This window comes from Amphiura filiformis, chromosome 5, assembly GCF_039555335.1.
Source record: "Amphiura filiformis chromosome 5, Afil_fr2py, whole genome shotgun sequence".
In the NCBI taxonomy this organism is placed as follows: domain Eukaryota; kingdom Metazoa; phylum Echinodermata; class Ophiuroidea; order Amphilepidida; family Amphiuridae; genus Amphiura; species Amphiura filiformis.
In genome coordinates, this window is record NC_092632.1 from 4,042,979 (window position 1) to 4,059,176 (window position 16,198).

Sequence of the window (16,198 nt, forward strand, 5' to 3'; positions counted from 1 at the left end):
TCTCGCCTCTGGTGCATGAGGTCCTGGGTTCAATTCCCGGCAGTGAAAAACTTGCTGGGATATTGACTTGGGAAAATTAATTGGCAATATCTGTAGATAAAGTTCAGACTACTGCTCTCCCTGTGGTTCATTTAGAGTGAACCATGAGAGGATTCTGTCATTCGGAGGGGATGTTAAACGTCGGTCCCATGTATAGAAGAGCCTAGCCATACCTGTACATTTATCTCGCAGTCAGTTTCGAAAAGAGTAGGATGTGAAGAGGCTTTCTTGGGTTATCCGGGGTTTTCAAAATCACTTTGAAACACAGTTTGCTGTGCCTATTGGGAAGGATCATGCAAGTTACTTCTCAGTCCTTCAGTCAAATTAATTTGTCATCAACTTACATGTATAGGAGTTCTCAATTAAATAATTGCACCTGAATCCTAATCCTGCAGTTATCAATTACAGGGGATAAAAGTTAAAATTCACTGTCAATTTGTAGAATATAGTTCCAACACACAGCAGCTGAAAGGAGTATCTCATCAAGCATTGCAGTATATCTGCATGTCCCATAGCAAATGTATACAAAATATAAACAAGAGCCGCTTAGATATAGAGAGCTATGGATATTTTCACAATACTTTAGGGGGTCATATTTTTGCAAACAAAGGTCTAAGCTCCCCTGATTAAAGCGAGTAATTGAAAGTTGAAGTGAGGGATTTTGTGACATTTTTTATGGCACATTCAGTTCTATTGTAGTTCCGCAAAGCATAATGGGATACTCCCTTCAGCTGCTGTGGTTTCTGCTGTGGCATATACTTATGCCAATCATACGATTTAAATGATTTGATGCACAAGAATTTGCAATGTGGTATTACAAATTTTTGAGCCAAAATTAGGGTAATTTTGGGATTATAATGCCACATTTGGGATTTTGTTGTGCACTCAATTTCCAGATGAATAAATACCGCTTCCACAGGTAATTTACCATGTGCATAAAAACAGTTATATGTATTGTTGAACCATTATCAGATCAATAAAGGATAATTACAAACAAGATTATTTTGTTCTATATTTCAGGTATAGTTTATTTACAGTCTATTAACAACAGTACAAATCACATGTGTTTTCCCTAAAACTGTACTAAACCTGATCTGGGAATATTCCTTGACATTACAAAATACACTATCACACCAGACTTTTCAGTCTTGTTCAGCTTATAATAGGCGAAAAAATGAGACTGTAACATCATGCATTGATATAGAATGACTTGCACACAATGTAGCCATTGGGCGCAGTCCTTGCGCTAGTTGCACGTTGCATAATAATGCGTGACTGGTGCACGCTTAAATCAATTTATGTGATCGTACTTTGGGACTTTATTACATGCAGTAAACCGAATAATTGTTGCATATAATAAGCCGAACAAAGTTGAGCAGAGCCTATATTGCTTTGGAACGGTGTACATGGTGAAATTTCATAAAAATAGCAACCTATTAATTTTGAGTATTTTAGTGCACCAGATGGATAGTCTTATTTATTTGATCCTTGATGACCTTGTAAAGTTGTACATGTATTTCATATAATGAATTATTTGGACATGAAAATCTATTAATCTTTACTTGGTAGTCATCAGATGGCCTTAAAAATGTTATACAAATATTAATGTTTATGAGTGAGAAGGTCGAAATTTAATCACAAGGTGGTGAAATATGGATTGTTCCATTCCACGAGCAGGAAGGGCGATGGAATGGAACAATACATCTTTCACCAAGTGATTATATTTCAACCATTACAAAAATATATTAAGACAGTTTATGATATTTGTTTTACATCACTCATACATAAATTCTGTAACTTTTCAACAATAGTTTGTATTCATTTGACAACACATCACATGTTTTGCCATTACATAATCCATACAATCATGTATTTTCAATTATTTGCCCAGAGTAAATTGGCGAGTCTAAGAAACTATGCAAGTGCAAATTGCCTTAGTAAGCGCAAACGGGCTAGAAAGCAGTTTTTTCCCTGCATGTGCAAGACACACATACTACGTATGGCCATGGCTCAAAAGTATATAGTAGGGGTGAAAATAGTGATTCTGTGACCAAAATCACATGAAATATATGATTTGAAAGTATTTTTTTTGTACTTTGAAGCACATAAAAAGGATGAAATGGTAAAACGGTGGAAAATTCTAAATAGAGAGCGCTTTTCAAAATTGTGGTGATTTAGAGATCATAATACTAAAAATATATATATCCTACATGACACGATATATAATTTCATATTTTGACTTATTTTTTTGTCTGTGTTTTATATGTGTTTTATCACAGACTCTCAATGGTTTTATGTATAAAAGTTCCGCACAAACGGCTGGTTATTTCTGCACAATTTGCTTTTTTTTTCATGCAATTGGCTATTTTTTTCCACACAAATCATTTGTCCCTGGTTATTACCTCTTGTGACACAAACTTGACCAAGTATCATCACAATATGATTAATGGGTAAAAAATCACAACTCTTGAAAAATATCTGATAAAATAAAGCAAAATGAATTGCTTGTCGCTAATATTGATTTTGAGATGTCATCAAAAGAAGTGTTCATTGCCTTCTGTACATGTGTAGTTTATTGTTTTCTGGACAATTCCATGGTAACGGAAGTTGCAATATGGCTTTAAGAGAGACTAAATATATCAGCGAGATAGGAACATAGAAATAGGCAAACCTGGGGACTGGGCTGGTAATTTTGAGGTGGATATCATGTTTGAGTATGATACCTCAAATCGTACCCCAAACAAATATTCACCAGAGCTCCCATAACACCCTCATTTTGGTCAAGTTTTACTACCAAAAATAGCATAATTTTACCATTTATTATTTGAGGTCCTGTCAAACCATAGACCCTAAAATACCTCTTGGTGAACTCCCAATAATTATAAAAGGAAAAGCAAATTGGTGTTTTCTACTTGACTGGAACTGAAAGGCCCTGTACAAACCAATAGGGATTTTGTGAGGGTGTCCCCTTTGACAGACGTGAGAAATGGGTAAGTGCACTGGATGGATCAACCATGACCGAGAGAATGCTATTACAATTCTCTCTATCTCTCAATGTCTCTGGTTTACACAGGAAAGTTGTTCTGCTTGCCTCTTGAACTACTGTATTGTCTGTAATAAATGTCCCGGGGCATTGCATTTTCCAAAAACTTCAAAATCGGGTTTAAATTCCCAATGGTACTCCTGTAAAAAGGAGGGATTTACGGCTCTACTGATGGCGGTGCAAGTGCCCATAGAATCACAGAGAACTTGATACTTTCGCGGTAAATACAACAAAATTACATCCATAAGTGCATCATCATGCAAGAATCTGATGAAATTCTACCATAATTAGGCAATGAACTGGATGGAAGTTTAATTGAGTCGTAATAGGGTTTCGTCCATGCAATTTAGCGATCATCACTGATATGACTGATGCATGCATGTTTTAAGCTTATTCACATGATATGACATAGAAAATGAAATGCTGGCTTTTTTGTCAATTCTTCTTTGGAAAATTGGAGGAAACGTTTATTAGAGGGGCGCTTCTCAATATCTCCATGAAGTAGGTAATATTTGACATGACTAATTATCTTCTCAATTTCTTCATGCATCACAGCCTTATAGGGGTTAGTATAGGCACCAATGCATTGTCTAAGAAGAGGAATTTCTTCACATTCTTCATCTGTAACCTCAACTTTTGGCATATCCAACGTAATGAGGTCCGGCAAATACACAAGGTTCCTAAAGAATGTGTCTGCACAAGAGGCATGGATTTCTGCATTGCCTCTTCCAACATAGAGTTCCTTTAGTTTTGTAATCAAATGGAATGACTGGGCAAGCTTCATTATTCCATCTTCCTCTATGTGATTGGAGTGCAAAGAGAGTACTTGCAGTAAAGGCATATGGTGTAAAACCTTACATAGAGCAAATACACCATCTGATCTCATTGCATTTCTGGATAGGTCAAGATGGGTTAGAGAATGCATGCATAGGAAGTTGCATATTGTTATTGTACCCTGTGTGCCTATTTCTGTTGAAGGTTCAGTATCACTGACAATATCAAGTAGATCATCACTCCCGGGATAACTCACATGGGACAAATATGGGAGTTCACTGTAATCATCCATTACTAGTGCTACACCGCATATTTTCAACACCCTGAGATTCCTAAGCTGTCCCAATCCTTGCATACATTCACTCACAACATCAGATAGTTCACATCCAGCAAGTGAAACATACTCCAACTTCGGTACTAGGTGGAGAGATGAAGAAAGGGCCAATATATGCCTTGCTACTAAATTAGTGATAGACAAATCTAAATGTTGCAGATCTTTCATGTACTGAAAGGCTTCCAACAGTTTACTGACTGTATCACCAATTTTGTTCCAACTCAGATCAAGTTTTTTCAGAGGTAAGTTGGCTGAAGTGTTTTGGCAATGCAATTCCCTACCCTTTTTCACAAATGTTTCAAACAACTTCATACAGTCTTCTGTGTCCATGTTAGCTCTGGGCAAGGAAAGTTCTTCAAGATGCTCGTATAAAACCTGACAAATATGTGCATGATGACTTACTGGATTTTGACCTAATTCAAGGGATAATACTGAACTAGAATTCAGCACTCTCAGCAACTTTGCCATATCCTCATCAGATATAAAATTTCCAGTAAGTTCTAGATGTTTAAGTTGTTTCTGTGTTTGAAGAAAAGACATCAAAGACTTCATGTCAAGAATCAGATATTCAACACTTAGGTACTTAATTTGGTTCTGTGTACTGAAGAGTACATTACACAAATCTTTGCTTTCATTAACCATTGCTTCTTCAGATGGTCCATGAAAAGTTGCATTTCTCATAACTTCTACTGCAGACAAGGTGCCCAGACATGCATCACAAGATAGTCTTAATGTGTTCAAGTTGGGTAATATACCAAGGAACTGTTTAACTAACACATTAACACTGGGAAGAAAATTAGGTAATTCTTGTTTCACTAATGTAAGGATGACTTCCCTAACATTGGCCAACCATGTTTGGTGTACTTCCTTTGGATAACCTGAATATTTTTCCACGTAAAACTCCATTATTGCAAATGTTTCCGCACACATTTCATCGTCACATCCAATACTAGAGGGCTCCAAGAATGCCCACATGTGAAATGTTGCCGTTATCGGATTTAGGTGTCTATGTAGTGTGGAATTTACTTCTTTAGATTGCGAGTCTACTTCACCAATTAATCTCAATAGTTGATTTCTCATTGGAAAATGATACAACCCTTTTTCTCTGAGAGCAATATTGACCATAAAAGGAACAATTGTTTCAGCTGCTACAACACTCATACCACAACAAAATTTCAGAACTATCTCATCAACAGGAAAGATGCTATACATGTATTCAGCTTCAATATACATGCTTTCCAAAAAGGTACTGAATTGTTTATGATCATTTTCTGCCAAATGAACCAAATACTTGCTAGCACAGTACTCTTGGAAGGTATTGTGAATGAAGGAGACTTGACTGATCCTATCAAACCCCCTATCTTCACTCTCTTTGTAGATTAAGCCTAGGTTACATGCCTTAGTTATTGTATCTATTGACTTAAATTCAGATTCATCAAATATCAACTTGTTTTTTTCTAGTCCTAATAAAGCAGTCTCACCTATTTCGATTATAATATTGTTCATTCCAACACTCTCTTTAAACTGACCTGATTGATCAGTTTGACACTTGACCATCCAATGACGACCTAAATAATCTACAGCTTGCTCATACAGTGATGTCACTGATTTTGGAAGATCCCCATTTTGTTTCCAAAGTATGCACATCATTCCTAGAAGAAGAGGATAGTGACTTAATGACTTTAGCATAGGGGATGAGGCTATGGTTCCTGTCATAGATTTCTCTCTCTCATGTGCTATGGTTTTGTCTTCAGAAGAGCTAAAAAACAGAGAAATAAACTTGGCAATACTTTCTTTGGAAAATCCAGTAAGACTTACATGAATGTACCCCTCATTCTTTGTCACAAACTTCTCTACTTGGCTAGGTCTGGTAGTGACAATAACATAGGCATCAAACAAATGGGAATTACTGAAAATATCAGTACTTGTAGAAAGCTCATCGTATCCATCAAACAGAAACAAACATGAATCACCCTCATCAGCTAAATACCTTTCCAAAGCTTGCTTTGATACATCTGGTAATAGCTGGTCTATTATTACATCAGTAAGATCCATACCTGGTCTAAACTTGCGTATATCAAGGGCAAACAGCAGTTCGAATTGTTGTAGCTTACTATCAGATTCTGTAGCACTTTGATTAGGATCTTGATGTTCTTGTACGGCCCACTGATATGCAAGTCTAGACACAAGTGTGGTCTTGCCTGTACCTGCATGACCCCTAATAAGTACGGTACATGTTTCTCTTCACGGTCACGCTTGTTTTTCAGTGTCAACAAGTCGGTATACTTATTTAGTTCTTGTCGTATAACCTTTGTCGGTCTCTGCTCTTCACTAAGCAAAGTCAGCTCCACAAAGAACTCTTCAATATCAAACCTTTTAGGCATCCCTGGTAGAAACCCGATACCTTTCCTCTTGTTTCTATAGATCGCTTTGAGACGTTTTTGGCATCTGTTGACATCCAATGGAGCATCTACATGAGACAAAATTAATACAAAATACAAACTACTGTCTCATGTTTGTGATAGGCAATGGAATTTGCCTTACCCAGTAACATCCCTTGCACTCCTCACAATTGTCCCCCGGTATACACAATTTAACATGACTCAGAAATAAATGTCATTCCCTGGACTTGATTTTTCATCTGGAAAAAAACTAAAGCTTAGAGCTTTGCAATTGAGCCCCCAAGGGTTTCGCCCTGGACCTTTAGTTTGATGTTAAGACAAAGTACAGCCAAGTGGTTTAGGATCAAAATCCACCATTATTTACATGATACATTTAACTTGCCATTTTTGTTTGCTTTCAGATGTAACTGGGCAACAGATCCATATCCTGAAAATCAATTTGGCCTTTGGCCAGACGGCCGTGCACTTGTGCCAGGAATCAAACATTTAATTGGAGCTTGTCTGCGGAATAGGCTATAGTTGTACCACACCCCCCCCAAAAAAAAGCTTGCTCTTTTAATGCTGAAATACTGGCTCATTCAATTTTTTTTTACATCCACATTTTTTTATGCCCCCAAATCAAAATTTCTGACAATATCTGGAAAAATTGTATCTCTGGCTTTGTAATGGTAGAAGTATATACTGTACCTTGCATTTGCTGGCTGAAGTGGACATTGACATTGCCTATATTAGTTTGTCCACCTGGATTGATTGTAGGATTGCCTGTGACATTGTAATAATCACGAACCTCCACTGGTTGACATCCACTAGGCTCAGATGACGGTACAAGGATACTGTGGCTTGATTGATAACCTGATTGATAATATGTACCGGTAATAAAAGAAAGAATTGGAAAAGAAACGAGAAATTCAATGATACAATAAATCTTATTACTTTTTCTAATCACTTACAAATTCTGGATTGGATTTAATAAATCAAGTCGGTTTGTGAATTAGAGACCACAGCAAATTGTTTCATTTCTAGGAGCAAGCCTTTTTTTTTGAGAATTATTCATTACAAGGCGGTCACCCATCTTTTGCGGTTTGTAAAAACAGAAGTTTGACCCCAGATGACCCCAAATTGACCTTGACATTTTTTGTCTCGTTTCGGTGGTTGCTCCCGCCAAATTTCTTGAACTTGCGACAATCTATGGTGATTTGACCCCAGACGACCCCAAATTGACCTTGACATTTGTGTCATATTTCGGTGGTACTTGTTTTAGTGACACCCACCCACCAAGCATATACCGTATGTTATTTACTTGGTAATTGCAACCTATGGGGAGTAAGAGAGAAGACTCCAGGAAAGAGTCCCTAAAGTAGTAATACACTATTGTAAACTTGCACCTGGCTCGGACCAAGACGCACCTATCCTCCAAGTTTGAGGGGCATGCGATCTGTCAGTTCCAAAAATAAGAGTGGACAGACAGACTCACAGACAGACTACAAGTATTATTATAAAGATTCCTCTTGAAAATTCCCTTCCAAATTGACCTACACGTAAGGGACTTTTCAATATAAATGCCAGTTTGGAATGAGAGATTTGAGGGGGGAATCCGAAAACTAATCTGAATTTTTTAATTGAACAATAAGCGAGAATGTAAATTGAGAAAATAGGGAAAACATGGGGAAATCCATTGTTTTTTCATTTCTCCCATTCACTTTTACATTAATTTTCATTTCTTCCATTTCCCTTAAATATCGATCTCTCCCTAACCTTGCCAAATTGATCCGGATTTAATTTAGGAAATATACATAACATAGTGCATCCAGATAAATGTGGTCACAGCTTAGGCCTAGAAAAATTATTCTTTGTTGTTTGTTTATCAATCGACTCTAAAAACACTATTGACAGGTAGGGTTGAGTTTTTTCATTAATTCATAGCCAAAACATGAATATGGCTGGCTTAATATTTTGCCTAAATATGTGTGAATTGGGATATTGATCTATAGAGGTTATCCACTTTACTCATGCGTGACTTCTAACAAAAGGCGCTGGTTCCCGTAGTATTCCTCATTCAAACTAATTCAATGCACGACCTCAAGAGTTACCTTCATGACTTTGGCGGGCTATTTTGAAATAGTCATGGTTGCACATGCAGGTACTTCTCTCGTCCTAAACAAAGTATAGGAGTCGCTGGTAGGATATGCAGCTTATAGAACACGGATAACCTCTATTGTAGACCTATCACTTCTTTATAATTTAAAACAGTTTAGGTAAAAAAACTTTTCTGGAATTTCCAACATTAGGGTCGGTATTCTTATATGTAGAGTACAGACCTTTTCACAATAGATTAGGGTAAGTTAGAAGAGGACAAACAAACAATGATTTTTGTTGGCCATAATTGACCCCCCCAAAAAAAAAAAGGCAAGATAGATTCATAGATTCAGTTACCATTCAAAGCATGTGGAAGGCCTGTGAATCCAGTCCCTTGATCCAAAGGCTGCATCATCTGCTGTACTGGGTGAGACTGTGTCATTGTTGATGGCATATGTTGCAATGTAGGCATAGCTCCTGCTTGTTGTACATTCACATGGGGTAGGCCTTGCTGCACCTGTTGGAATGTTGGTCCTGGCTGTGTGTTCTGCTGAAGGGGTACATGTGTGTCTTGCTGTATGGTCTGCTGAAAGCTTGATGGTACTTGCTGTGAGCATGGAAGTTGCTGCTGCACTCTTGGTGGATCTAGTTGTATATTCTGCTCAGGCACCTGTGAGACATGCTGCATGATCTGCTGATGAAGTTCCAATAACACTTGCTGTGGGATATGCTCCAGTCCTTCAGCTGGTAAGGCTTCATGCACATTCTGGAACGGTCCAGAAGAACCTTGATGCATATTCTGCTGAGGTTCATGTGGGTCCTGTTGTAGTCCAGATGGGACAGGTCCTGGTGGAACATGTTGTGTATTCAGGGGCAGTCCAGATGGACCTATCTGTGTGGTTTGTTGAGTACCTGGTCCTGGTAGGCCCTGCTGAGTACTTTGCAGACGAGTCAAATATGAACCTGAATAATGAAAATTAAACAAATAAATAATAAAATGAACCATTCTCTATTAATTATGGGAATAAAACTGGAGCTTCGTCTAATCAAATGCTTGTAACTTTGCTTCTTGAAGTCACATTGGATTCAATGTGGTGTCATAATGTGCAGGATTAGATAGTGCATCTATTAAGAAAACAAATTTACCCCAATAATGTTCAGTTTAGAAATTTTGATTATTTTTCCAAGTGTAAGGATGCTTTATTGGCGCAGTATACTTCAAATGCAATGCTAGGGTTACCAAAAGGTGAGAATTAAGCTTTTGGGTAAACCCCATAATTTCTTGCAGTAGACCCGAGATGTCGTCATTTGACGTCATGCCAATGCGCACACCCTTTAGCAAACATTATTACTGCACACTGCAAGTCGGCATGACATCAAATGATGACATCTCGGGTCTAACCGCAAGGAATTATGGGATTTACAGAAAAGGTCAATTAAGCCTATTTAGATAGTAAACCAGACAGGTACATACATGGGTGAGAATCCTATATCTTCAAAATATCCATTGAAAGAGCAAGGTGTATAATGGATGCTAGGTTTAGGTTCAAGTTAGGACATATATTTATTGAAAATATAGCAAAACATCAGGTTTGAAACAAATTAAAAAAATTCATGCTTTGGGATCGTACATTATGGCTTAAAGTGACTACCCAACTGGTCTAATGACACCTAATGGTACTATGAAAACCTATAGAAAACCATTTTTAATGAGGAGTGGTGGAAATTATCCATCACCCTAATTTTATAATTTTATAAAACTTAAGACAGTTACCTGCAGCCTCCTCCTCATCATTTTCATCTTCTTCCAGCTGTGGTGCTGCAGTAGCCATCTCACTGCCTATCTACAGCTTGTCTCCTTTGTTACCTCATTCCTACATAAAATGAGAACAAATTTATATGTTACCATAAACAGTAATCAGTATAAACATGCAGTGTGAGGATTGATTGCAGAGCAAAACTGCTATGCATATCATTTAGCAATAGAGTGACACCCTGACAGAAACACATTAATGTTTTATCCATCCTAACCAATATTAGGGTGGATAAAACCGAGGGTTGGCTCGGGCAGCTAAAGCTGTCCACGCGAAGTAAACCATGCAGATGGCGCGGACGCATCGTTGATTCGTTGTTAAACGATGATGCACATCGGTGAAACATGATTGAATCCATAATTTAATAGCGTTTGTCAGTTATTTTTTTTTTTTAGACATGAGGGGATCAAAAAAATTTTAACCCTAAAATTAAAAAAGGGGATCAACAAATTTTCAGACCCTAAAAAGGGGGATCAACAAATATTTTGTGTCCAAGGCACCAACTTTTCCACCCACCCCACCAAAGTATTTATGAACACTATTATACTTTGGTGGTGGAGGGGGGTTGGAAAATTTGGAACCTTGGAATCAAAATATTTTTGATCCCCCTAAAAAAGGGTAGATTTTTTTTATCCCCCCTTTTTATGGTCTAAAATTTTTTGATCCCCACCCCTTCCTGTACTAAAAAAGAAACCAAAATATACATCATTAACAGTGGCGAAGATTTCTTTTTGACCTTTTGGCGACAAAATAAGTTCATGGTACAAATGGGCAAAGCGCATGAAAAAATTTGCCATATTGAAGCTAAACTGGTGAAATATGATACAAAACTGGAATGAATTTGTGCGATAATAAAAACGCGTAAAAAGGGTAGTTTTTCATGGGTAGGCATGTTACGTGTGTATCGTGTTTACGTAGTCAAAAACATGAAAAATTGCAAAAAAGGGTAGCAAAATTGCAATTGCTAATACGCGGAAATGAAATTTAGGATATGAAATTTGATGCAAGGAATAAAATCTCTCTTTGTGGTGTGAAAACAGGTGTGTTTACCTGTTTAGGGTATCATTTTAGCCAAGGGTTAAATCCTTCTTTAGGGTGCTTTTCAAAAGTTGATTATCGCGGATGGTGTACAGGCCACAATGGGAGTGACCCCCCGGGCATAAAACGGCCAATCTATCTTTACAAAATGCGTCAGTTTTATGTAAACAAAAGGCTAAAGATAGCATTATGAGATTTATCATTTATTATTACTCCTCTATTCATCTGCCTCCGTGGTCTAGCGGTATTGAGGAACACAAGTATGGCCACGCAGATTTACAACAAAAAGTTGATCTGAAACAATCTACTGACATCCGAGCAAGATCGAGTCAAAAAATTACAACCTGTCTGATGTAAGATATGTAGATGTTCAATGCGCTGAAATTTTACTTCATTAATATCGGATTCCCAAATAATTGTGTATTTTGTACACACTAAGGTATTAGCTTTGAGCTGTATGTACTGCATGGCCTATGCTACAATGTATTATGCATGCAACCTATTCCTAAAAAATCGGGTATGGGGCAAAACGGAACCCCTAGTGTGGGGCATAACGGAACAGGGCCAAGCCACACAAATTCAGGCGCCGCTCTGCAAAAATACACAGAGTCAGGTGCCGCTCTGCAAAAATTAGAGAGGGCACCGACGGAATCCCGTGCTTAATGAACCAATTAGGCCTCAGTGTGTTGAGCAGATGCATGCAAGTTTTGCATATGGCGCTCCTCGCCCAAGTTGTTCCAGCAATGAATAATTTGTCTTGAGTAATTTAGACCCAAGATAGGGGGGGGTCGTAAGAAATTTTTGCCCGTGATGGGGGGGGTCATAAAAATTTACTCCGCTCACTGACATATTCATGACCCCCTGCCGAAGAAAATTACATCCCCCAGGACGGAATTTTTTTTGATCCCCCCTTTTTAAGATTCAAAACTTTTTTTGACTTTTTTGATTCCCCCCCAACAAAGTAGGCCTATTTTATGAACACTGTCACTCCCTGATAGTAAAAAGAGACTGTCTCTCACTGATCATGCTGATGAGGAAGCGCCCTAGCCTAGTCACGGGTGAGAAAGCCTCGGAAAAGAACAGAAACAGAGAAAGGAAAAGAATGAACCTGAACAATGATTCAATAAATAAATATATATAGGCCAAGGTGTTAAAAGCTGACCTTCTAATTTGAGACGAATTGGCATCAAAACGGGCAGAATTTCTGATTTCACGAGACATGAGATACAGAGCTGCAACATGCCCAAAAAGACCTCTGACCCGGTGCACATTATAAAGTAGGGATCAAAAACAATGGCAGCCTCCATGGGGCTCATGTGCAAAGCCCGATTTTCTTTTCAAAGACGATACTTCATGCATCATTTAGGGTGTTTGTGCCGTCTAAATACAGTAAATAGATGGTGGGGACGATACGCTAGGCGTTGGAAACATTCAAGAGGTTCTTATAATAATGTTGCTGAGGTAGAAGCAAATATAAGCAATCGGTAAGCATGCCAATAAATAACACGAATAACTAAACTAACCATAGCAATTCATGAATTATAATTTATATAATCAAATGCAGTAATCCTTTGATGAGCGCGTATTTTAAGTATAGACCTTTTTCTCAGACATCACCAATCAATCGATATTGGGGTCCAGCATTCGAGTCATCTGACTGCACCCAACATGCCCAACAATTGAACAAACGACAAGGCGGTAAACGTAGCGTAACGTCCTCTTGTTATCCAAGACAGATTATAAGAGATTAGACCCGTGCATGCTTGACAATCGATCTCTAAGGCTAGCCCCTCTTGACTAACGACCCCGGGCTAACGACATACCCGTGCATCATGAATCGATTGATCACGCCCACAGTTACACAGTTCGAAAGTTAAATATTGATTATGAACCTTGCCTTAAAGGAGTGTTTCGTGATCCTAGCATCCTCTTTTTATGACATTTTTCAGTACATATCCACGAAAAAAGCCTATTCCCAAAATTTCAGTTGATTCCGATTTTGCGTTTGCGAGTTATGCATGATTATGTGTATTACACTGCTCCATAGACAATGCGTTGTAATTTCGTTCTGGTGCACCAGAACGAAATTCAAATTTCACGATATCTTTGCAAAACGAATTAATCTGCAAGAAATATTTTGTACATAAACATTATGTAGCCAGAGGTTTCCAGTGATATAAAAATCTCAACTTTTTTTGAGAAAAGTGGGGGATGAGGCTGTGGATCACGAAATGCCCCTTTAACAGATGAGGCTGGGAGATGATGCGCTACATATTTTATTCGACCACAACTAGAAAGTTCACAAATATGTAGTAAAAAACGAACAAGTTATGAAAATCAAGACTAAAAGTCGGGCCATATAAACGTAGTCGTTGGCGCCGAGCTATTCTGAATTCTTCGGAATTGAATTGTGGGTACAGGGTGAGAAAAGCGATTACGAGTAAGGGAATAAAACACACACAAAATAACCACCCCTCTCCCCCAAAAAAAAAAAAGAAAGAAAAAATTACACATGTGGCAATATGAAATAGTTAATTCTGCACATGTATATAATTTTAATAACACTTTAACAAATTAGGTAGGCCGTGTCTATCAAACAGTTAAATATTTTAAACAATCCCGACCATGACTATGTTTCATTTATCATCAGTGTTGTAGTCGAGTCCTCGCCATCCGAGTCCGAGTCCGAGTCCGAGTCCTTGGTGTCCGAGTCCAAGTCCGAGTCCGAGTCCCTACCAATTTCTGATGTCCGAGTCCGAGTCCGAGTCCGAGTCCTCAATGTTCGAGTCCGAGTCCGAGTCCGAGTCCTTATGTATTAAATTCAAGCCCCGGGATTTTCACCAATACTTTACCAATGTAGGCCTAAAATTTTAGTTCTATATTTATTCTTGTAAATACATAATTTGCTAGTCCCACCTAGCATGTCTAGTATTGTTTTGGGGCTGTGCAATAATTATGCAGAGCGTGGGGAGGGGTGAAATTGCAAAAATGCTTACCCCCTCTCGGCCTGCCAAAAATTGCCCCCCCCCCTCCCGGCCTGCCAAAAATCTTTGCACCCTCCTTTGCACATGCCATTTTTTTGGGATCCCAATTTATGTTACGAGCGCAGCGAGCAGGAAAATTTACATATGTAAGCGTTTCCGTACTGTTTTCGAAACTTTTTAGAGCGTTTTATATAAAAGGTGCCCCAAATGTGCCAAACATTGCTTGTTCCCCCCTCTCGGTTTGCCAAAAATTGCTTCCACCCTCCCTTTCAATCGGCCAAAAAATTCTTACCCCCAATTTTACCTTACCCCCAATGCTCATAATTTTTGCCCGCAGGATACAGGATGTATCAAAATGATTGGTACCCATCAATTTTGATGGTTATTGAACAGCCAAATCTAACATTGGATACCCTTGATATGTGCAACATATATAGTTTGACTTGTTGTACAATTTATCTATAAATTATACGGGTCATGTGTTGAATTTTTGTGTGTCATACTCATCCAATATCAATGGAAATTAATGGGTACCAATCATTTTGATACACCTTGTAATCACAGACTCACAGTAACTTATTAGGCTTGTGATTTAAAGAGGCAAAAGATGCAATATGACAATCAAAATATGACGTTACTACCAAACTTCAGGTGCCAAACGAAGGGGTGTTGGATCCGACTGTAGGCCGATGCAGTATTATTCTGAGGGTGGGGGTCACTTACAAATAAAGATGGCACGGGTATGTGCGGCGGTCCAGGGTCCCTTTTTCAGGCTCTCCGGCAGTTCCTTAGACCCATCACATTTGCATCATGCTCCAGTTCATTGAGCCTAACACTCTGAAAATTGAAGCTCTTAAGCTCAAATTTGGAAACATTTTTGAATTTGTTAGCTCCAAATAATTTGGCCCAATTTACGTTCACAAACCACCAAAAAAATGTTGAAATTTCAGTTCATCAAGCCCCTATTATACCCCCCAAATCAGTTCTTAGTTCCCAAAGTTCGGCGCCGAAAACCCCTGCCAAAATTTAACTTGAGTGCCCCAAGATATTATTCATGTACATTCTAGACTTCCGTCTGACAAAGCAGTCATGTCAAAACAAACGATCCATTTAACCATTTAAATATATAACTGAAAGCAATCTTGCTTTTTGGTTGGACTTTTATTTACAAACTGAATTTATTTGCATGCAAAATTAATCATGTGATGTGATCATTAATCAAGCATAGGAAGTTTACAATGAATGAAAATAAAAGACCTAAAAAGACCCTATTTTGTCGGACTCGGGGAGGACTCGCAGCCGAGTCCCCGAGTCCTTGGGGTCCGAGTCCGAGTCCGAGTCCAAGTCCTTAGCTTCCGAGTCCAAGTCCGAGTCCGAGTCCTTGAAAAAAGGACTCGAGTCCGGACTCGAGTCCGAGTCCGAGTCCCGAGTCCTCCAACACTGTTTATCATATTCCTTGTAGACCTAATTATTTTTTGTATTTGATTATGTCCCTCATAAATCTGTGAGTTTTATTCCATAAACAAAATGCAACCTATGCTATTTTTTTTTATATCGCTAGCCGGATTGCATTGAAATATTTTATAATGTCATATAGGCCTATATTCATAAAATATATGTATAAATGTGGTTTTATAATAGGCCGCTATTATAGGCCTATTCATGTTATCTCACTATTTTCTACGATACACTTA

At 38.3% G+C, this 16,198-nt stretch overlaps 3 protein-coding genes across 3 annotated transcripts in view; 1 reads left to right on the forward strand and 2 right to left on the reverse strand.

Moving 5' to 3' along the window:
• Nucleotides 1–3,476: 3,476 nt before the first annotated feature.
• On the reverse strand, nt 3,477–5,906 carry LOC140151743 (NLR family CARD domain-containing protein 4-like). The gene has a single exon (XM_072174080.1). The coding sequence runs from the start codon at nt 5,904–5,906 to the stop codon at nt 3,477–3,479; it is 2,430 nt and encodes an 809-aa protein (XP_072030181.1).
• A 194-nt stretch (nt 5,907–6,100) lies between these two features.
• On the reverse strand, nt 6,101–12,752 carry LOC140152503 (uncharacterized). The gene is made up of 5 exons (XM_072174839.1): nt 12,683–12,752; nt 10,443–10,542; nt 9,026–9,631; nt 7,280–7,444; nt 6,101–6,660 (listed from the first exon to the last, which is right to left on the reverse strand). Exons 2-5 carry the CDS (start codon nt 10,498–10,500, stop codon nt 6,227–6,229), a joined length of 1,263 nt encoding a protein of 420 aa, XP_072030940.1. The 5' UTR covers nt 10,501–10,542; nt 12,683–12,752; the 3' UTR covers nt 6,101–6,226.
• A 51-nt stretch (nt 12,753–12,803) lies between these two features.
• LOC140152508 (polyribonucleotide nucleotidyltransferase 1, mitochondrial-like) overlaps nt 12,804–16,198 on the forward strand; it is a 64,870-nt gene continuing 61,475 nt past the window's right edge. Inside the window, exon 1 of the mRNA XM_072174848.1 lies at nt 12,804–13,004. Within this exon, the coding sequence (XP_072030949.1) occupies nt 12,814–13,004 (191 nt within the window). The 5' untranslated portion in view covers nt 12,804–12,813. The remainder of the gene's footprint in view (nt 13,005–16,198) is intronic.